The following is a 24246-nucleotide window of genomic DNA, read 5'->3' on the forward strand; positions in this document are numbered from 1 at the left end:
GACTGTGTGTTGTCTTGGTGGTGAGCAGTAGTGTAGTGGTTAGCCCGCTGCGCTACGAACCTGACGACCCGGGTCGATTCCCAATAACGGCCAACACCAGTGACAGCGATTATCTGAACCGGTCCTGGGCCTGCCCTAGGTCGACTCAGCCTCAAATTGGTACCTGGTGCAATGTGTAAACATCGCCAAAGAGGAGACAAACGCGGCCGGGCGTGGTGTTGGCCACCCACCCCCTCGTGTGCTGTGCGGGCCTTCATAGATGCTCGCTAACAGCACTTGTCCCTACAGTCTGTTAAATCTATACGGGGGATCTTTGTCCTTTTTTTGTCTTGGTGTGGGGAGCGGTGGTGCAGTGGTTAGCGCGCTGTGCTACGAACCCGGCCACCCGAGGTCGCTTCCCGCTCACGGCCAACACCAGTGACGATTATTTGAATTGGTCCTGGACCATCTCTAGGTCGACTCAGCCTCAAATTAGGTCCTGGTGTGGTGTGTAAACATCGCGACTAGGGAGGCAAAGGCAGCCGGGCGTGGTGCTGGCCACCCACCCCCTCGTGTGCTGTTCCAGCCTTCATCGGTACTAGCTAACGGCACTTGCCCAAACAGTCTGTTAAGACTAAACGGGGCATCTTTGTCTAGGTGTGGTCTGGGACTGTTTTTTGCTGTTGTCTTGCTGCCTTTCCCAAGCTTGAGAATTTTGCTGTACTTATGCAGTTCGAAAGTATATACTTCACTAATTTACGTGTTTATTTGCAGTGATTTGCTTATCTTTTACTATACTTTGCACTCCACTCATGTTTTTTCTATTGTTTGTTGTTGTAACTTTCTGACCCGCCCCTTAGTGGACGCTCTCTGGAAAAGAGCTTCACGGCTCATGAGATTTCTCCAGGATAAATACAGATTCTGATTCTCATTCATTTATTCCACCAGAGGCCACGGTGTTGAACCCACTTCGCTCTCTCGCGTGTGAGGCCAACAATGGGCGTTACTACGCCGATCCGGTTCATGCAAACAGCCATTTCCCATGACGCAGTTCTGCCCGTCTAAAATTAAGACATTGTTCATTTGCATTTGTATAAACGTCCGAGCCTGAGTCCGCGCGGGCTTGCTATCCCACGACCGACAATGGAATACGGTCCACATGTCAAGCGGCCGAATCTCTTCGCTGTTTATTTTTTGCAGGCAGCACGGTGCGAAAGAGGCATCTCGACTCCATGAGGACGTGTCTTTTGGCCTCTGCCTTGCGCCTCATGATAAGCCACTTCGTTGAGGTATCATTTGTGGTAGCCGGGTCATTTCTGAAAAAAATAAGCTAATTGCTCCGTGAGCTTAACCTGGTAAGATTTTTTTTTAAACATCGTTTAGTTTGATTTGTATATTTTTTAATTGATTTTCTTACATTTTCAATGTTTTACCCTCCGATTGTGTTTTTTGTATTATTTTGTTGTAATGTTGTGACCTGCCCCTCCAGTATAAATATTCCAATTCTGCCTACTTTGCATATGTGCTATTGCCTAAAACAATTGGCAATGGCACTGTGAATATTTTAATGCATAAGGCAGTGTTAATAAACATGGAGGGTTATTTTTGATGTTGTTGTTAATATATTAGCATTGTGATTTTGTTTTTATCTCTAGCCATACCTGGAAACTTTTGATTCTGTTAGTTTACCCACGTTGCTTTTAACAGTTGGAACCAATGTTCGTCCTGCGTCTAAACACATCCAATATATCGTGAGAAGAATCAGCGCAGGATTCGAAGTATAGGTGAGTGCAGGGGTCGGCAGCCAAAAGAACAAGAAGAGACATTTTGTTGTCGAATTCGGTAGAAAAACTCGATATTTCAAGAGCCACAATGCAGTGGTGAATACGAGACGGTGGGTCCTTCATAAACAACGTCACGAAGTAGCAGTCTCGATTTAAAGCTTTCGTGACTGCAATGATTCATCTTCTTTGGTTCTTTCGGTAAAGTCACGTAGAATGAGACTTTACCGAAAGAACCAAAGAAGATGAAGCAGCAGTCCTTAAAGAGCCGCAGGTTGCCGACCCCCTGGGCTAGTGCCACCTCCGATTAGCACGGTTGGCTATCTACGGTGCGAAAGTAGTTCAACACACATATGCACGCGGACAGAGTTTCGTGAAAAACGCAACAGAAACGAATTCAAGGGCCGTATGTAGACCCCGGATTTGTCCTTGGTTAGTGCCAGGATGGGAGAGAGGGGTGCATCGAGGGGGTAAGAGAGGCTGTAATGGGAGAGGCAGGTCAGGGGGAGGTTGTCTCTGGCTACGTTTACATGATCACTGACAGGTGCGCTTGCCTAGCATTGTAATGGCCCTGGGCTGTCACCAGTGTCGGGGGTAAGGTGTGGCTCTGTGTCTATCACACTCCGAGAGCCACTCGGCTCCATGAGCTTGGTCCTTCCTACTCGGAATCGCCCGCGCCCTCCAAACGAAGGACGATGCGATGACGGGGATGGATGGAGATGGCACCCTGGCCCGGACGCTGAGCCGAAATGCGTGGTTTGCTGCCAGTGTCAGGCAAGCCAGTCCTGTCGGAAATCCGCGTTTCGGCTGAAGTCGTTCCATTAAGATATTGATTTAGGATAGCATTCTAAGAAGCAGGAAAACATAGCGGTGTTTCTGTTTTACAAAATACGTTGCTGAAGACGAACAGAGCGATATCAGTGATCGCATATCACGTTTCTGCATTGACCCGTGACATCACAACTGGTTCTGAGGGTGGCCTGGGTGACAGCACTTGACTCCGTGATGAAAGCGAGCGCCCCGGTAAATTCGGTGTCAGCACCCAACAGGTCTTCATGTTCTCTCTGTCTGTAAGTGTATCTGTATGTAAGTTTCTCTGTCTGTAAGTTTCTCTGTCTGTACGTCTATCTGTAGGATTCTCTGTCTGTAAGTTTCTCTGTCTGTAAGATTATCTGTCTGTAAGATTTTCTGTCTGTAAGAACACATTCCTGCGGAGGGAGCTGGTAGGAACGTTGGGTTGCTCGGTCAATGGCCAGGGTCAACGGCGGCACCACCACGTGGTGTATTCCGCAAATATGCCCGACTGTGAGGGCGGGCACAAGCCGGCGTGAGTAGGTTAAACGTTGAGTTTTATAAGGGCACCACGGGGTGACCAGCCCCTCCCCACCCAGCCCCTCCCAACCCTCCCCACCCAGCCCCTCCCCACCCAGCCCCTCCCTCCCCACCCAGCCCCTCTCCACCCTCCCCTCTCCACCCAGCCCCACCCCTCCCATTTTTGGATTTACGACGGACGGACGGACACAATAATCCCCTGTGGGCTGGCGGAACCAGGAGGTTCCTACCAGTGTTATCTGTCTGTAAGTTTATCTGTCTGCACAGATGTCCACTCAATGTTGAGTTGGCTCTGAGGCACACAGAACTAGTGTTTACATATTATCATAAAATGTTATGGACACTTATAACTGATTCCCTTCATGTCAGCACTGTAAATACTTTACGTGCATGTGGAGTTCATGAATTTGTAAATGCCTGATCTGACAACATTAAATTAACACGTGAAGAACACTTTTCACTGAAAAACATTTTAAGATGGTGAAAAGTTTTGAAGCTACGTTACTTAGTGCATCTAATGTTGATAACTTGACATCACCCTCATCAGCCACGGTAAATCCACTGCTGGATGAAAGGCCTCCCCTCGCCACCTCAATCTCTCACGATCCTGCGATATAATATATAGTCCGCCTACCATCTGCTCGAAGTAAAGTGGCAAGTCAAGTATGTTTGTATGTTTGTTTATTTTTAAAACCAGGCGAGAACTCACACAATGGACCAGGCTTAATCTTATTCGCAAGAGCGACTTCACAACCTGCATCTTTTGCACAACGGGCGTCGTGAACTGTGTTAAAAACAACAACAACAAAACAGACCGCAACTTAGCCGGGGTTATCCTTGGCAGGTGTGTCCACTCACCCCCGCCCGCTCGCTCGCTCACAAAGTCACTTTAAGAGTGTTTTTCTTGTTCGTGTTTTTTTTTTGTTTGCTTGTTGTGGTTGCACCCGATTCAAGTGCCCGAATGGCTCACAGGGCTCTACCCAAAAAAAAAATAAACTTAAAACTAAACTAACTCACGCAAGCGACGACACGTTTTGAGTTCTCGCCCTCTCTCCGTGGGTTGAACCCAGGCTGGCGTGGCAGCTGGGGGTCGGCTGAACGCAAAGCGGCCGCGCATTTGTTTACATCGTGCGCGTGACCTAAGAGCGAGGCGACGCGGGGGGCTCATTGGTGGAGGATGAATTGCGGGCTTCGGGCGAGTGGGCTGATTTAGAAGCGGTCGCGCTCTGCGTGAATCATACCCGGCTCGATATGACGTCAACGCAGTGATGTAGGCGGGGATGGGTGGGTGGGTAGGAGCTGTTGTTTGCGCGACCGGGTGCATTCGAACGGGGTCGGCTGTGCCCATATAAACTCAAGAGGGGGACCCCGTACGCCAACCAACCGACTCAGACTCTCCGATGGGTGTCATGTTTGAGAACGAGAAAGGTAAGACCCGCAGCGAGATCCCTCTCTCTCCCTCCCTCCCCAACTCGTTCTCTCACTCTTTCTCTCTCACGCCTAACGCCTCCTGCCTTCTTGCTGTCCAAAGCCCTAACTTTCAGGTGGTTGAAAGACGCCGTTCGTCGTGTGTCTTTTTGATTGCGTTAACGCGCGCGCGCCGTAGTCACGCGGAATTGCTGGAAGCACCCTTTAGCGCAGCATGTCAAACACATGGCAAGTCGCTGCACGTGCGGGCGAGGGTTAATTCTGCAGTTAAATCAAAATTATATGGCCGGACGAAGTTTCCAAAGCGAGTTGTTGGTGTTGATGATAGGCATTAACTGCTGTACAGTGCACAATTACATCGTTGTGCAAGTGCCGTTGTGCACAACCCATGCATGTTCCTGTAGCGTCAGTGGTAATATAAATATAGTACAGCAGAGATGGCGACTTGGGGAGACCTTCTAGCAGTGGAAATATCATGGCTGGTGATGGTGACAGTTTGGTACAACTCATTGGCATGTACATACTTTAAATACACATTTTCAGTCACAACGTGACGGTATGCAGTGATCGTCCTATGGGCTGCTCTGGTCCCGCCACAGGAATGTGGAATGTCCACCACTGGCTCATCAAAGTCCAATGCTTGTTTAACCAGAGATGAACTTGTGTAAATGTTACGCAGTTATTGTAAACCACTTTGGACAGCAGCGATTATAAACATTTGTTGATCACAACAAATATTTTTAAATAAAATACAATGTATTCTTGGTTCTTTCGGTAAAGTCACCACGCACCCTACAGTGAGGGAAAAATATTATTTTATTGTTTCCCTGCTACGTGACTTTACCGAAAGAACCAATAATATGAATTCCTGCAGTCACGAAAGCTTTAAATCAAAATTTAAATACAATGCTTACAAGAACGCTCTTTGATGTTTGTCTCATAATAAGTTATACATTCTACGGCTAAATCCATGAATCCTACACACACTACAGTATACACATTACAATACACACACGTTAAACACAATATATACACATCACACTACATACGCGTAACACACCCACCACGCACCCTAGAGTGAGGGAAAAAAGTATTTGATCCCCTGCTGATTTTGTACGATTTCCCACTGACGAAGAAATGATCAGTCTATAATTTTAATGGTAGGGTTATTTGAACAGTGAGAGACAGAATAACAACAAAAAAATCCAGAAAAACGCATGTCAAAAATGTTATAAATTGATTTGCATTTTAATGAGGGAAATAAGTATTTGACCCCTCTGCAAAACATGACTTAGTACTTGGTGGCAAAACCCTTGTTGGCAATCACAGAGGTCAGACGTTTCTTGTAGTTGGCCACCCGGTTTGCACACGCCTCAGGAGGGATTTTGTCCCACTCCTCTTTGCAGATCTTCTCCAAGTCATTAAGGTTTCGAAGATGACGTTTGGCAACTCGAACCTTCAGCTCCCTCCACAGATTTTCTATGGGATTAAGGTCTGGAGACTGGCTAGGCCACTCCAGGACCTTAATGTGCTTCTTTTTGAGTCACTCCTTTGTTGCCTTGGCCGTGTGTTTTGGGTCATTGTCATGCTTGAATACCCATCCACGACCCATTTTCAATGCCCTGGCTGAGGGAAGGAGGTTCTCACCCAAGATTTGACGATACATGGCCCCGTCTATTGTCCCTTTGATGCGGTGAAGTTGTCCTGTCCCCTTAGCATAAAAACACCCCCAAAGCATAATGTTTCCACCTCCATGTTTGACGGTGGGGATGGTGTTCTTGGGGTCATAGGCAGCTTTCATCCTCCAAACACGGCGAGTTGAGTTGATGCCAAATAGCTCCATTTTGGTCTCATCTGAAAACAAAAATTTCACCCAGTTGTCCACTGAATCATTCAGATGTTCACTGGCAAACTTATTGAGCAGGGGGACCTTGCGGGCGCTGCAGGATTGCAGTCCTTCACGGCATAGTGTGTTACCAATTGTCTTCTTGGTGACTATGGTCCCAGCTGCCTTGAGATCATTGACAAGATCCCCCCGTGTAGTTCTGGGCTGATTCCTCACCGTTCTCATGATCATTGCAACTCCACGAGGTGAGATCTTGCATGGAGCCCCAGGCCGAGGGAGATTGACAGTTATTTTGTGTTTCTTCCATTTGCGAATAATCGCACCAATTGTTGTCACCGTCTCACCAAGCTGCTTGGCAATGGTCTTGTAGTCCATTCCAGCCTTGTGTAGGTCTACAATCTTGTCCCTGACATCCTTGGAGAGCTCTTTTGTCTTGGCCATGGTGGAGAGTTTGGAATCTGATTGATTGATTGCTTCTGTGGACAGGTGTCATTTATACAGGGAACAAGCTGAGATTAGGAGCACTCCCTTTAATAATGTGCACCTAATCTCAGCTCGTTATCTGTATAAAAGACACTTGGGAGCCAGAAATCTTTCTGATTGAGAGGGGGTCAAATACTTATTTCCCTCACTGTACATACACCTTTCACACACACACCACATACACCCATCACACACTGCACATACACAATCCGTACACACTTCATACACATATAACACGTACTACACACACGCATCACGCACTACACACACTCCGTACACTCACCACACACACTCCATACACACACCACACACTACATACACACAGTCCGTACACACAACACACACACTACATACACACATCACACACTACATAAACATCACACACTACATACACACCACACACACACTCCGTACACACACCACACACACTCCATACACCACACACTACATACACACAGTCCGTACACACAACACACACTACATACACACACCACACACTACATACACACAGTCCGTACACACAACACACACTACACACACACATCACACACTACATAAACATCACACACTACATACACACCACACACACACACACCGTACACACACCACACACTACATACATACACATCACTGCATACACACAACACACACACCACACACACTATATAAACAGACACATCACTGCATACACACCACACCCACACACTTCATACACACTCCCACTCTGTAACATACTACACACTACATACATACACACCACACACTACATACACACACTCCCACTCTGTACACACACTACACATATACTACATACACACAACACACACTACATACATACACACCCTCCCACTCTGTACACCCTACATACATACACACAACACACACACTACACACACACACAAACTACACTTCCTGTTCGGATTAAGGGATATGACGCCAATGACGTCCGGTGACGTCTGCGCCGCCGATGACGCGCGACTCGTTTACTTGGCTCAGCAATGGGGGTGGGGGAGGGGTGTGCAACTCCACCCCCCTCTCTCCCGTCTGTGTCACCCAGTACCAACAGTGATGCCAACTTTAACGATTGTGTCGCCAGCTATCTAGCGAATTGATGGGTCTCCATAGCTACAACATGGTTTTTTTTCTCATCTCTACGCGGTTCTGACTGCAGAAGAGAAAAAAATAAACCAGCTTCGAGATTTAGGAGCGAATATAGCGATGTTGTTGTACGTGCCATGAAGAAGGATCGTTGCATGAAACGTCTTCTGTTATGTACTGTTTTTCCCCTTTAAAGTCCAGTGTTATTGACGAGTGTGTTGAAATGTGTTAAGAGTACTTATATTAGCTGTGCTTGTGCACCACCGTCAAGGCTCTGAAACAGCAATCACCAAATAATACGTTCCATTTGGTGATGTCAGGCTTCCCGCATCAGTTTCACTGCGAATACAAAACTTGGTACATTGTCTCGAGACATTTTTTCACGATTTCTAGAAGCCGGGCTTATTTGGTGACATGTATCAACCTTGCTGGTATCCCCTTTGCCATTGATGCAAGTGCCCGGGGTTGGTGTTAAGTGATATATGTTTTCAGGATTAAGAGGAAGTTGCAGTGTTTGGGGAAGTTACGAGTTTCGTGAGCGCCTTCTGTCGAGGTCGGATTTAGTTGATATTTTAACAAAAACAATAACCCGGTGTTGTGGAAAATCGTGCCCGCTGTATAGCCACCATGGACATATTGGTATATGAGATTTACTCGCTGCTGTATGCTAACCAGAAGCATAATTTGTTTAGAATTTAAACAGGCAAACTCCACTGCTTTGGAGATTATCCGTCAGGCTTGCTCAAACACCTGCAAGTTTGGCAGCTATATAGCGTTAAGAGCACAATGTCTGTTCTACGTCATGTGAAAGTCGTTCACCTTGCCTGGAAACAATGGCGAAAGTTGGCTGGCCGATGTTGAGGTTCTTGTGCTGGACACAACTGCGGGGCTACGCTATCAGCAGAGGGCACTACACAAATCCATTGTACTGTACTATGCGCCAACGTCTATGCCTCCCTACTCTTTGGTTCTATTGGGTAAAGTCACGTAGGTGAAATTTTATTTTCACCTACGTGACTTTACCCAATAGAACCAAAGAGTATGGATCCTAGCAGTCACGAAAGCTTTAAATCTAGAATCTATGCCTTCCCTTGCCTTCAGTTCCGGAACACTGATCAGTGTGGTGAAGTATGGTCAAGCAACCCCTATGACCGATACAGCGTGGGTTGGGGGCCTTTATCTAAACAGTCGATTGCCGTAAGCTTGTCACAACCAGTTTCACCAGTGTACGGATTTCTTAAAGACAATGTTAACTTGTGACTTTACCGAAAGAACCAAGAATAAGACAATGTTAACGTTTAGTTTATGCGAGTTATATTCTTGGTTCTTTCGGTAAAATCACGAAGAAGGGAAACAATAAAATATTTACTTTACCGAAAGAACCAAGAATATGAATCCCTGCAGTCGCGAAAGCTTTAAATCAAAATTTTATGCGAGTTATTTGACCATATTTGTATGGGAACATAATCAGAAACTGTATTTATACTGGAGGAATCCGATGAGCTATAAAGCTCTTTGTTTTACAGATGTCCAGAAACGAGGGGATGGGAGAGATGGGTGCAGGACGGGTTTCAGATCTCGCTTTAGCCGTGGCTGGGAATTCTAACCCAGGTACCGGGTCTATATTGGCAACACGCAAACTCTTCAACTCATTTGACAAAAGCGTGCCGTGATTAGGGCTTAGGATTCGTAATGGTCTCAGGTTGCCTGTACATACAGTACATGTGCGTGAAGAGTACATGGTGCAGATCCTGACTGCCCATCCACTGCTGGATGGCGAAGGGCTCTCCACGGCGGTCAATGACTCCAACACCACTCACTCCACAGGCAATGGTGGGCAATAATCGCTCAATATCGCTCCTCCAATCACCAGCGTAGTGGAAACATTGCTCTGGGAAGCGACGGTGTCACGATCACGTCAGCGCAAAAACAAAGATCACCCATTATTGAGACGCTGGCCAGGCTGTTGGGGCAAGCGGCGTTAGCGAGCACCTATGAAGGCTGTCAGGACACAACGAGGTTGACGGGCGGGTGGCCGACGCCACGCCCGGGCGCCACTTTCATCTCCCCACCAGTGTTGATGTTTGCACATCGCACCAGGTATCCATTTGAGGCTGAGTCGACCTAAGGGATGCCCAGCGAGATAACCGATCCGCTGCCATAACAACAACCGCCATTCACCACTAAGCGGCTGTGACGACGTCAACACGACGCCTGTGCCAGGCTAGGTGCACTGAGGCCACGTGAAGTGTCGGGATTCAGACTATGTATTGACACTGGAGGAATCCGATGGGCTATGAAGCGCTTTTTCACAGATGACCCGCAGGGACACGGGGTCAGAACGTTACAACAAACAATACAAAAACACGATAGGAGTGCAAAGTATATGAAAGGTGAACGAATAACTTATATACAAACAAAAAAGTAACTATTTTCTTTATTTTGCCAGGTAAAGCCCACTGTGCTATTAGATCATTTTTCATAAGCGAGCTGGCTACAAATGATAGCTCAACAATGGCTCGCTAGCCAGGATGAGGTCACGGAACAGACCCAGGCGCCATGGGTTGACTGAGTGAGATGACTGGCATCTAGATGCACCACCACCACCCCCATCACCACCACCCTGTGCTCCATTCTCTGCCAACTTTCTCCCCACTACCACCACCAACCACGAGCCTGCGTGGTGACGTCAGCACGCACTCTCGCTTCTCCCCGGGCGCGTGAAGCGTGATGACGTCTGCACGCACACCCGCTTATCACGGCAGTGCGTGAAGCGTGGGTGCGTGGTGACGTCGGCACGCACACCCGCTTATCACCCCGGCGCGTGAAGCGTAGGTGCGTCGTGACGTCAGCACGCGCACCCGCTTATCACCCCGGCGCGTGAAGCGTGGGTGGTGACGTCAGCACGGGCACCCGCTTATCACCCCACACGTAAGCGTGCGTGGTGACGTTGGCACCCCCACACGTAAAGCGTGCGTGGTGACGTCAGCACGCGCACCGGCTAATCACCCCACGTAAAGCGTGCGTGCGTGGTGACGTCACCACTTCGTTGAACAATCAGTTGTGGTGGCCAGGTCGCTTCTGAAAAAATAAGCGAAAGCTTGACCTGGTAAGATGGAATTTTTATTTTATTTGTTTAAGTGATTCCATTATATATTCTAAACTTCCTGTCGCGTGTTTTGAATTGTTTGCTGTTGCAACCTTCTCACCCGCCCCTACTGGACATGGGGAGAGAAAAATATAGCTTTATAGCTCATCGGATTCCTCCAGTATGAGAGTTGATCATCGATTATCCGGCTCATTCCAATGTTATCCGGCGGTCCCAGGTCAATCCGACGAAAGCGGCAAAACCGCTCCAAAAGGCTGTACACAAGGCCGGCGATCGGCACCACGTCCGTGACGATAACGAAACAGTAGCTATGCTCGATTTCAGTGTCAAAATGTATTAAATACGGTGCATTATACACCACATACACATCGGGGTTGTTTAAACGAGAGCGTAGTGCGGACATCACCTCATGCATCAGTCACCACCTCGGAAGTACGGTACAGTAAATACAGTAACTTTTAAAATACAGGATATTTATTTGACGTGTATGTGCGTGTTTATTAAATGACAATTTTCCACATAGTGAACACATTTAAAACGCAGGAAAAAAACACGTGTACACAACACCTAAAAACGTAATGTTATGCAATAATGAACACAAAACAAGGTAATCGATTGTGCTTGCGTGGTGACGTCAGCACGCACCACCGCGTGCGTCATTTGCGGGTGACGTCGGCCGCCACGTGCGTGGGGGGCGGGGGAGGGAGGTTCTGTGGGTGTGGGTTTGGGGTCGGCTGGGTGACCGCACCTATATAACATCGGCCATCCCAGTAAGCCAACCCCATGGCACATCACTGGGTCTGGCGCCCCAGAGTGCACCTGGCCTGGCACAGGCGCCGCGGTGACGTCACTTTAATGGCGGGTGTTGCGGGGGGGGGCGAGAGAGAAGGGGGGGGGGGCGAGAGTGGGGGGGGGGCGAGAGGGGGGGACAAGGGGGGGAGCGACGGAAAACTCGGCGTGGCCATGCGTCACGGAACTGGACCGCGTCGTATTTGGGGGATCTCCACCCCCACCCCCCCCAACTGTGTGGCTTTCTGCTCTCTGATGTAATATCAACTACCCGCCCACGCCACTTTAAACGCTGCGTGTTTGGGAGGCGAGAGGGATGGTGACTGCTGGTTTAAATGATTCGATCGGCGCGGAGCGCCCCCCGCCGAAGGGCTGAGCCAAGTCTGTAGCAAAAGGGGGTTGGAATCATGTCTCTGTGTGGTGCTTTCAAGTTGTCCCCTCGTGTGTGTGTGTCTCTTTGGGATTCGCCGGTTTCAGTCTCACACGAGCAACAATTAAAACGACTAAACTTCTAGTTACAGGTCCCTGCAGGGTGGGCTGGTAGGAACATTGGAATTCTGCGCAATTTTATGACATTGTTACGCATTCCTGTTACGCGACTTCCAAATGTTGGGTGCAATAAGACATATCAAGTCTCTGCGCTGTCTATTGCTGATTTTACACCCCAACAGCACGAGATTTAACTTCGTTAAAGTATTGAAAGGGGACGGACGGACACATTAATCTATTTGCAGGCTGGTACACTCAGTTTACAACTTCGTTCCTACCAGTAAAAGCTTTCGTGACTGCAAGGATTCATCTTCTTTGGTTCTTTCGGTAAAGTCACGTAGAATGATCATAAAATAATTAAATTAAATAAGACAATAAAATTCTCACGACGTTTCGGCCACAACACAAGTAGCCTTCTTCAGGTGAAAGAACAGAGCTGTCGGGACGACAAGAGCTTCAATCTCAGCAGCGTTAATTGAAGCTCTTGTCGTCCCGACAGTTCTGTTCTTTCACCTGAAGAAGGCCACTTGTGTTGTGGCCGAAACGTCGTGAGGATTTTATTGTCTTTATTTTATTATTTTATTCTCATTTCTACGTGACTTTACCGAAATAACCAAAGAAGATGACTAAACTACCCTCACGTACGTAGCGTAGAGGACCCGTCACGGGGAACTTTAGACCCTTCGATTTTATTTCAACACCGCAGGTCACAAGCACTCCGCGTTTCTTTACTCGCACTGTTAGGACTTTTGGCATTCCCTCCCGTTGCCTTTTCGCAACATTTGCTTCAATGCAGGACTTGAATATGTGACAGGGGTTTGTTTGATCTGTGCCGCTTGTTGTTGATGACCGCTTTGCGTTTTGTGCCTTTGCCCAGCAACTGTGTTAAAATACAGCGTACACTGTACGAACATCGACTTGTTATTGCACGCACGTGTACAGTGCACGTTTCGGTATTTCCCCTTAACAGGCCTGGCCGCACGTTTATTTGCGTTAACTCCACAGCATTTGTTTGAGCGCGTACGGTATTATGGGTACAGTGAGTTTCACGTCAATAATGCCTTAAATGCTTACAGTGCTGTAGTTCGTGCTCACTAAAATTGGTCCGCAACTTTAGTGTTCGATGCGTGAGTGCACAGAGTTCAAACGTTGGTTTAAAGCACGTGCGATTTTACGGATACTGCACAACAACAAAATTAGTATTCGGCTGTGTAATGGTAAAACAATTAACTAATTAATTTGGAGCTTTGTGCAGTGGCCCAAAAGGAAGTGTAGAAATCCCAAAAATGAAATCGGTCACCCCGCAAGTCCATGTTCATTGGCGTCCCACGTGTTCGAAAAGCAGACTGAGCAAAGGCGTGTCGGAAAGAATGTCGACTGGAGAAATTGAGCCCCGTCAATACGACACATTAAAACAACTGTATAATCCATCCACTGCTGAATTAAGGCCTCTACAATAGTCGCCATTCATCACGGACAATTATGATTGCATTTACAATAGATACGTGGTCCAGCTGCCTTGTGGCCTCCGATTAATGGACTCCTAATTTTTTGTTAATTTACATATTCATTTTTTTTAATTAAAACTTTTCTAAAATGTAAAGTTTTCGAGAATTAAATGGGGGCTACAAAACATTTGAACCACCCTGCACAGTGCTGTATTTTCGTGGGCTGCAATCCTACCGCGTATGATTAAATTCGTGGGATACTGTACTCGCTGAAAATATGAACAGATGCAGGCACCCACAAGGACAAAACACAAAGGCAATGAGACCACGCCAAGTGGAATCTAGAGCTAAAAATACAAGTACTGTACACAGCACATGCAGGCATTATTCAGCACGTTGGCATTGCTCACACCGGGGTCAATGGGCTCAAAGCGAGGGCCTAATTTCACGCGAGGGAGTCTTGCCTCTGGCAAGACAATAATAAACCAAGAGGGGAAGGAGGAAAGAGAGGGGGGGGGAGGCATGTTTTCGCTGCTGAAATTAAGATAACGTTCGTGCCGTCGATTGTCAGAATTGCGTGACGTCTGTAGCCCGATACCGCCAAACACCATCCCACCGGTGCCCTCTCGCGGTCACCCGCGAGACAAGATGGAAGGAGGTTTCCTATGTTTTTCGTCCACATATGAAGGTTGGAAATGCTCTCAAAAGACAAAACCCATGTATTGCACTCGTCCTTTGATCGTAACGCTATCAAGTGGTTTCCATTGAATTTCACTTAATGTCCTGCTGCTCACACATCAAGGGAGGTTGGAAGGGGGGGGGGGCTAAGCCCCCCGGCTGATAGCTCAGCCCCCCGCTGCTAAAATGTTATCTTCCATACTCTTTGGTTCTTTCAGTAAAGTCACGTAGGTATCTTCCGGTCCTCATACGCACTCATTCAGTTTCGCGTTTGTTTAAAGTTTGTGTCCCCACACTGCATGGCTGCTTATGACACCCAAAATATGGTCACTGGGATCTCCTGTTTTACGAGTAAACATGGATCGCAGGCCCAACGTTGGCCCAGCGGTTCCAACCACATGCCAACGTTAGCCCAACATTGCCACGTTTGGGCGGTTGTGATTTGAGAGAAACGTTTCCCGTGTGTGTACGTGAGGAGCGGTGGCGTCGCGGTTAGCGCATTACGCTGTGAACCTGGCAACCCTTGTTCGATTCCTGCTCAGGGCCAACACCAGTGATGATTATTTGAACCAGTCCTGGGCCTCACTAGGTCGACTCAGCCTCAATGAGTACCTGGTTTGGTGCATAAACGTCGCCACTCGGGAGACAAAAGCGGCCGGGTGTGGTGCTGGCCACCCACCCCCTCGTGTACCGTGCCGGCCTTCTTAGGGGCTCGCTAACAGCACTTGCTCCTACAGTCCGTTAAGGCTATACGGGGGATCTTTGTTTTGCAGCGGCTCCCAGCGACATGCAGACCTACCAGATCTGCACGGTCGGCTCGAGCGGACAGCAGGGGGTGATCATGGCCACCGTGGCCTCCCCCTCGGGCCTACAGGGCAGCATGTATATCGGGGAGGAGGTGACCCGCAAGCGAGAGATCCGGCTCCTCAAGAACAGGTACGTAGTGGAAATTGTTGCACGCTTGTAACGCACCTCTGGCTGGTGAGCCGTGCAGGCATTGCTGTTTGGTAGGCGCCGGCAGGGTCTACGAGGTGGCCCCGATCCCTCGTTTCGGTTGCACAACCAGGCCGCGCTGAGGCTCTGTTGGGCCAACTCGGCAAGGCTTGGGAGGCGCCGGAATGTTTTTTCCGCTTCTTAAGTCGTTACCGTGCCATTGATGTCACACGCGCACCGAATGAGTTGAGACGCACGTAGTTAATGCAGTGTGACACCGTGTCATCACAGTGCATCGACTGACGTCACTTGCAATGAATGTATCATGAGCTCCACCCTGTGCCCTGCTTGGCCCCGAACCACAACTGTTCAAATCGCTATGTTATTCATCCTTCGTGTGCCCCATTTCATATGGAATTGAGGATTTCCACGGGATTAGAATATTTTCACTGAATAACAGCCACAAGTGATTAAACGTCAACATTCCATTGCTCTCCACACTCTTCTCTTTGCTCATGCAGTTTGGTTCCGACTTGGCAACGCAAATGGCCAGTGGCAAACCACCCATACCGTGAGATCACCGCGCTGGCTCAGATCGGATGTGCCAGTGTAAAATAAGTATCAGTTATTTGCGCAGCAAATAGGTTGTTGAGGTCCTATATACAGTACAAAAATAGTTGTTTTCTCGTGCGTGTGGGTTTTATGCAGGTACAGTGGTTTCCTTATCCATGTTACAAGTATACTATAACGATAATAATAGGTTTTTCCCCTTTTTTATGGCAACAAAACAGGTGTTAACATGTTAAAACACCAAACTTAAACATTTTACAAGGAATCATGTCTGCATTAGCCACAATGCTTGTGGTCAGAATGCAAAAAAAAAATACTCTGATAATATCATGCATTGTCCTTGAAACTGATTGGTCCACACCAGAGACAGCTTTCTTTTTAGCCTCGTCTCAAACGGTGTTCGACCAGAAGACGCCAAAAGGCGCACAGCTCAAAGACAATGCCACTATCAAGAGTAATGAGAGCGCGGGGTGAGCATCTACATCATGGGACCTCCTTTGCCGTACGAAAATATGATAATAGGTTTTTCCCCTTTTTTCTGGCAACAAAACGAGACGAGGCTCAAAAGAAAGCTGTCTCTGGAATGGATCAATCAGTTTCAAGGACAATGCCACATATATTATCAGTGTTTTTTTGTTTGCATTCTGACCACAAGCGTTGTGGTTAATGCAGACATGATTCTTTATAAAAGGTTTCAGTTTGGTGTTTAACATCTTAACACCTAAATTTTGATTTAAAGCTTTCGTGACTGCAGTAATTCATATTCTTAGTTTTTTTTTGGTAAAGTCACGTTGAAGAGAAACAACAAAATAATATTATATATAAAACAATAAAAATTCTCACGACGTTTCGACCATAAGATGACCGTTTGAGTTATGGTCGAAACGTCGTGAGAATTTTTATTGTTTTATATATATTATATTATTTTGTTGTTTCTCTTCAATCTTAACACCTGTTTTGTTGCCAGAAAAAAGTGGAAAAACCTATTATCATATTTTGGTACTGGAAAAGGAGGTCCCATGAAATACCATAAAGAGTTGGCTAAACATATGAATGTAAGGTCCTCTTGAAAAAGGGTCTTGAGATTTAGAGACTTTGATAGAATCAGAATCTTTATTTATCCCGGAGATAATGCACATCAAGGAGAGTTTATACACTCCAGGAATTTAGCAGAACGGAAATAATCGTGAGTTTGTTGACAGCCTGCCACAAGCGGAGCAAGTGGCCTGGAAGAGCTTACAAAACACATGCAACCTGCTTCATATATTTCTTATCAGCTAGTGTTAATGACAAAGGAAATGCAGACGTCTCGGGTCTCGCACATTCAATTTGCATCTCATTCTCAGGTTGTGGTACGACTCATTCTCACGCATTTAACATGGAGCAGCTCACAGTGCTTTAAACACGAGGCTTTTTTTCCCGGCCGCAGTATTTTCGTGTTTTCCTTATATTCAATTTAATTGCATATATAATTGGCAGAGTCATCGTTTAGTGTGTTACTCAGATCCCAGCTCTATTTGCAGCATCACATCCTCTGATTGTGTGTAACTCGGCTTGCTACTCCAGGCAATATAGCCTCTTTAACTGCGCCTCACCAGATGTAGAAATTGCTACAGCGCTGTGTATTTGAAAGCAGGGCAACTTTACATTTCACTCCATAATCTTATTGTCTCGACGCCTTTGTTCTTTGCAACTGGAATTCTCAGCCTCTGGAGACTATCAAATTCCATTAGCATTAATTCAGTGAGGCGGATACTAATGAGCACAATCTGTTCATTTACAGTTTTATTTAACCGTGTTTTAAAGACAAAATACTTTAACTGGCTCCGTCTGTTTTAACCACGTCGTCGATTTTTATTGCAATGTAAACATGAAGTTTGACTGCTTCCATCATCTCATAGGTGCAGTATCCTTGGAGACAAACTCCTCCAATATCAAAATACTATTACACACAACAAATACACGACTGTAGATATAGAGGTGCAGCCCCTGAAATTCCTTGCTCATGTGACTGCTTGCCAAAGGGCCTCTACTCGAGGGAACCATCGCCTACTCTTCCATGCTAGCCAGACGTCTTGGAAGAGGTGGAAGTGCCCACGCTTTACACCACTGCATGCGTTCTACCAATTGATTAACTGCGGTGTACACATTTATACGGCTGGGTGTATGTATGTTGAACTTAAATTTTGATTTAAAGCTTTCGTGACTGCAGGGATTCATATTCTTGGTTCTTTCGGTAAAGTCACGTAGAAGGGAAACAATAAAATAATAAAAATATAAAACAATAAAATTATCACGACGTTTCGACTGCAACACAAGCAATCATCATCAGGTGTGAAAACCACAGCAAGAATTTTTTTTATTTTCTTGCTGTGGTTTTCACACCTGATGATGATTGCTTGTGTTGCAGTTGAAACGTAGTGAGAATTTTATTGTTTTATATTTTTATTATTTTATTGTTTCCCTTCTACGTGACTTTACCGAAAGAACCAAGAATATGTTGAACTTCTTTCGCACTGTACGTAGCCAACCGTGCTAATCGGAAGTAAGGGGGAAGGACAATAAACTAAACACAAGCAGTTTTAAATAATTTAGTTTTTAATATAGATAATTTAAAAGTTCATCGCTCCGGTGGCTTCCCAATATCGGAAAGAAGAGCTTTCCATTGGTGGGTGGATAGTGGTGGGGGGGGATTTAAGAAAACTTGCACCAATGTTTCCACCGCAGTATCACGAGAACGAACCAGCGACCGTTGGTTTGCAAGCCGAGTGTGATAACCATTCCACTGGGGCAGCATCCGCAATGAGCTGCATACTGAATGTAAGCATTGAGAAAAGAAAAAAAACTCCACCCCAAGCATAAACCACAGCATTATGGAATTCCTATCACTCGTTAAGTTATACTAGTCATCTGAAAAAAGAGCTTCCATACCTCATCGGATTCCTCCAGTCTGAATAAATATTGTGATACACATGCGAGAAAGCCATTGTTGATTTGGTCACGCCAGGTGTTGTGATGCACGCTTCTGATCCAGCCCTGTGAAGTTATAAGTGTTGGTGGATCACGTGGAGATTTGTGAAACTCCCAAATACATTGAGCCGTGGCGTGGCCAGAATATGGCCAGTGGCAGCAGAGCAAGTGGGTTGAGTCCTCATTATTGGGTGGCTTTTCTCTGGGTGCTCCAGTTATTTTTTCCACGTAAAAGAAAATGCTCATTAGAAAGGAATTGGCCAAACATCGCAATGCACGACCCTCCTGAAAATGTCTCAAGACTCAGAGACTGTCCTGAATGCGTACAGTCCATTATATTCAGTTGATTCTGCACACCATCTGCAGTCTGTACTACACCACACTTGGGTGTTTAATTTTGCATGACAGTGGTTGGTAATGGCCACCAGATATAGAGATGAGCACCACCTAACACTCACTTGAGCTTGGAGAAGCTCTGGCTTTTAGAATGTCAGCGTAGAAAAAATACATGGCAACGTCCTTGGATTCTCAGTTAAAAGGAGAACATATAATTTTTTTTATTGCTCAGATATTCCCAAACCGGTCACTTTTTTTATTACCAGTTTATTTTTCTTTTGCTGGTTACCGGTTAATGCGAAAGAGGAACTTTTAACAACCGTACTTTGTATCCTGGGTGAGAAGCAATCTCTACTCGCTGGTCTTGGCGAACACTGGAGGCTGACTGCCCCCTGGTGTTAGATACAAGGAAAATCTCTTAACGTTTTTATCATCGGAAAATTCTATACGCTACAAAGGAAACACAATAAGCTATTTGATAGCAGGACAAATGCAGGCATAAGCTATATTTATTTCACGTCAAAATGTAACACTCTTGAAGAGGGAGAACAACCCAGTGGCGTGAGGAACCACAGACGAGTGGGAAAGGCAGCCAGTCAGTGAGCTGGCACCAAATTTCCTCCCCAAGCTCTGTCGTCCTCTGTATAGTAAGCCGTTATCAGCCAATGAATGTTAGCTTACAGTGGGGGTAAACCTGAGTACCCAGAGAAAATATGCTCGTGTGAAGGGGCAACACTCTATCCCATACCAATAGAGCAGATGGGGGTCCACATTTGCTCTGCCGCCTTCTGGCAAGCACGGGTATGACACCTCGACGCTGATGGGAGTTTCACAACATTTGTGTGATCCACGAATCCTCGCCTGCACAGTGTTGGATCACAGGCGTGCATAGTCACCACCCACTGGCTGATATTGCCTTTGAAGTGCTGCTGTACTCGAGAGATCTGAACATGAGCAAGGAGAAGAGTTTACGGAGAGCACTGGAATGTTGGCCTTTAATCACTTGTGGCTATTATTTAGTTAAAATATTCTCTTCCTCTGGAAGTCCTCGATGCCATGTGAAATGGGACCCACTGAGTACAGATAATGTAGTTATTTTAACAGTTTATATGTGGGATGTCTATTTCCTCCCCTTTGCCCATGACATCCCATGTTTTTGTCTGCGGAACCGTTGAGGCCTTGTACGTTTATTATTGCAAAACTCTGATATTTTCATACCCACAATTAAGGTTCTTTACATAATTATGTAATTATTTCAGCAAAAAATACATGCGTCCCATTATGTCCATCAAATGTCCATGTATACATGGACATTGAGCCTTTTTTTTATCAAGATCTTGTGAATTGAGAAATTTGGCCAAATAACTATTTCATGGAATGTTTTGAATGTGTGAGGAAACTAGAGTAGCAAGACAAATGCCACACCTAGGGAATACAGGGTATGAGAAGAAAACGTGTTCGCTGTACCGCCATCTCGTATCCACCTCGTAGCACCATTCAGTTTATAAACAAACTAACGGAGATCATACAGCACAGTACTTGACTCTCCCAAGCTTCAGTTTGGATTGAGATTCAAGAAGATGCACCGATACTGAGTGGCTGGCAGTCACATTTGAACTTCATTGCACGTGTGTGTGTGTGATATCGCGTGTGTGTGTTTTGTGGGGTGCTGTGGCATAGCGTTTAGCGTGCTGCATTACGAACCCAGCCACCCGGGTTCCATTCCTGCTCAGGGTCGACACCAGTGACGATTATCTGAACCGGTTCTGGGCCTCCACTAGGTCGACTCAGCCTCACATGAGTCCCTGGTGTGGTGTGTAAACATCGGCACTATGGAGACAAAGTCGGCTGGGTGTGGTGTTGACCACCCACCTCCTCGAGTGCCATTCCAGCCTTTATAGGTGCTCCTTAACAGTACTTGCCCCAACAGCCTGCTACAGGCTATACGACGGTGTTCGGGCGTGGTTCTGGCCACCCATCCACTGGTGTGCCGTGCCAGCCTTCATAGGTGCTAATTAACAGCACTTGCCTCAACAATCTGTTAAGGCTAAACGGAGGGTCTTTCTCTTTGTGTGTGTTTGACACAGGGAGGCAGCTCGGGAGTGTCGGAGGAAGAAGAAGGAGTACGTGAAGTGCCTGGAAAATCGCGTCACCGTCCTTGAGAAACAGAACAAGACCCTTATTGAGGAGCTCAAGGGGCTGAAGGATATGTACTGCAACAAGGCCGAATAGCCCCAGCAAAGTCTACCACTGCTGCCCATGGCACCGCGCGTGTCCAACATTCACGTTGCTCCAAACAGCAGCCCAGTACAAGGGCAACTAAGCCGCTTGACATACCACACAACGCTGATGCTTGAAGTACTCTAGTGGGATTACACATAGCAACGCCACTGCCTACTGGCAGACCGTGTCCGTCTGAATCATAGCGCCTTCACGATTGCCCTGCTCTCATAAGAATTGCGCGAATTCCAAATTAAATTATGATTATTATTACCGCCGCACTATAACCCACACAACTATTAATTGACAATCCTTCACATTGGTAGGCTGACAATTATAGTAAAACCATCAGTCAAGTATTTTGTATTGATATTTATTTGAAATATATTGATTGTCAAAGTAAGAGACAGCTACGACAATGTTAAAGTGAGGTAGTGTGCCTCACGTAACCTTACTTAAAGGGTACACATTCACACAGTAAACTGTTTAAAGAGTTAAATGTTTTTAAAGAACCTGTTTATGCCAAGAGAGTTTATATTTATTAAAGAATTGTTACCGTATTTTTTATTTACATTTTTCTTACATTTATACTGATTGTAAAATCTAACATAGCAGCAAAAGATGTCTGTTTTTGTGGCGTCATTCAATATTATGCTTCTTCTGTCAGCATAGGTGTTAGGAAATCAATCACAAACTTCCTCTTGTCGTAGTTTTATGATTTATAAAAGGGATGTCTCGGCATTTCCCCACATTTCAAATACCATTTATATTTTGACTATTAAGCAATCTGTTCACATTCACACATTTAAAGTGTCTGTCCCAGTTATAACTTGTTAAACAGTATGAATATTTTTTTTTATTAAAACCTAATAACATTCATGGCTTTTACACATTTATAAAGAGCTGGGACAATAACTCAGGTTACTCAATTGTCTGCTGATATTGGATTAACTCACTCGCTAGGCTCACGCATTGTTACTCTGTACATTTTGACATCACTGTGCCAGCATGCAGTCCAAATTTAGCAACTACAAATGTCTCAAAAAGTGCAGAGTCGATTGTGACATCTTTGGAAGTCACTGCCCTTCATTTGATGGGGCGGGGGAGGGAAGTCAATGAGCAAGTTTGCACAATTTGGCCAAATATATATAATTCACACATTGTTTAAATAAACATTCGAATTTGACGTGAATTTCTTATAACCCTCATAGTTACAAGTCTCGTTAATATTGTGTAGTGTATCGTCAGGCAGGGTAAGAGGCTTACATGGGTGAAAGGCCTATTCGTCCTGGTGCTAACATATGGGGTGTTGAACTGCAAACACGATCGGCAGGTGCCGCGAGAAGAAGGTGCAAATCTGCACCTCAAACTAATTACGGCTGATGACATTTATGTTTGCACCAGGGCAAAAAAAAGGCATTAACCCTTGTAGACCTTTTGCCTCAACCTACCCGATATAGTATATCAAGAATATTTGCCAACTGTGCATACCTGCATTAAATACAGTACACGGTAGCTGAGTACTCTAATAATAATCCATGGAAATAATTTGCCTAGCTCTCATTTCATTAATCTGTACACGTTTTAAAGTTAAACAATCAGAATAATAAACATATTTTTTTATTTCGGAGGACATTGTGAACAGAATTGTTTAATTGTGATACTGGTGACGTTTCTGTGAAAAGCCAGCATTTCCACGCGGTGTGTTATTACTCTGGAGACGTTTGGTACTGGTTGTAAATGTTACTATGCGTGCACACAGGTCGAGTAGAAGTTTGTGTTTAGTTCTCATTGTGTAGATGAATAGCACTGAAACTGTCAACACCACCAATTATCTCAAAAAATGTTTATCCTAGAACTTAGTGCACAGTGAATGTTCCACATTTATTTTTACGAGGAATATACATATGCAGAACTGTCTTAATTGACCTTAAGTTACATGAGCTAACATTGTCTGATCGCATAATATCTTTGCGTATGGTGGTGCTAGTAAACACAACACACCAGTGGTTTATTAGAGACCCTAACTAAGCATAGTACAGAAATTTATTTAGATGTTTTCACGTTTGGACATATTTCGTCCATGAACATTCATACATACTAAACAGTGCTTTTCTAATCGCATTAATGAACACTTTGATTTGGTGTTTAAGAGGAAATATAGGCTTGAAAAAAATCTATTTTTACAAATGAGAAATGTGTTTTGCATTTCCTTTTGCGTAAACATACACAGCCAAGACGTTTTCCAAATTAAATTGTGTGCAGATTTATAAGGAAGAGAGAAGCGTCTTCAACTACTCAGGAAGTTAAACGTATTTTTTTAAGCAAATAGGGTTTCAATGTTAGCCTTGTTAATGTTTTCCTTTCATAGTTTTTTATTATTGTGTTACATCAGTCCGTTGTAATTGCTGCTGTGCTTTGTGATTCCATTTATATTTCACGCCGTGTTAAGCATCTACAAATTTGTGACTGCCGTAATTGTGTTCAATTACACACGTTGAGAATACCAAAGTAAAATAATCCGTTGGTCTCCTTTTTTTATATATATTGGATGCAATTGTGAACAACTGCCATATCAGACATGATTACATCTAATCGGCATAATCATTGGTTCACTGCAGCTCAAAGAATCGGTCATACAAGGCGTGTGGTGAAGCTCGGAAATGTCCATGTGTGTGCTCAGCATTTGAAGGTTTAAAGACCAGTATCGGTGAATTCGCCGACAATCTGTTAAGACAGGCAGTTCCAAATCCGGAC

At 45.5% G+C, this 24246-nt stretch overlaps 1 protein-coding gene across 4 annotated transcripts; it reads left to right on the plus strand.

Moving 5' to 3' along the window:
- The first annotated feature begins 4368 nt into the window (after positions 1-4368).
- On the plus strand, positions 4369-24009 carry LOC116938809 (cAMP-responsive element modulator-like). Of its 4 annotated transcripts, none has more exons than XM_032946481.2 (4): positions 4372-4520; positions 14354-14470; positions 15234-15396; positions 21357-24009. In XM_032946481.2, exons 1-4 carry the CDS (start codon positions 4493-4495, stop codon positions 21499-21501), a joined length of 453 nt encoding a protein of 150 aa, XP_032802372.1. In that variant the 5' UTR covers positions 4372-4492; the 3' UTR covers positions 21502-24009. The 4 variants fall into 4 exon arrangements, with proteins under 4 accessions (XP_032802373.1, XP_032802372.1, XP_032802375.1 ...); XM_076055103.1 differs by lacking the exon at positions 4372-4520 and adding an exon at positions 10936-11056; XM_032946482.2 differs by lacking the exon at positions 14354-14470 and having other exon boundaries at positions 4369-4520.
- The last annotated feature ends 237 nt before the right edge of the window (positions 24010-24246 follow it).

Source organism: Petromyzon marinus, chromosome 4 (genome assembly GCF_048934315.1).
Source record: "Petromyzon marinus isolate PM22_M1 ecotype Great Lakes invasive population chromosome 4, UKy_Petmar_22M1.pri1.0, whole genome shotgun sequence".
In the NCBI taxonomy this organism is placed as follows: domain Eukaryota; kingdom Metazoa; phylum Chordata; class Hyperoartia; order Petromyzontiformes; family Petromyzontidae; genus Petromyzon; species Petromyzon marinus.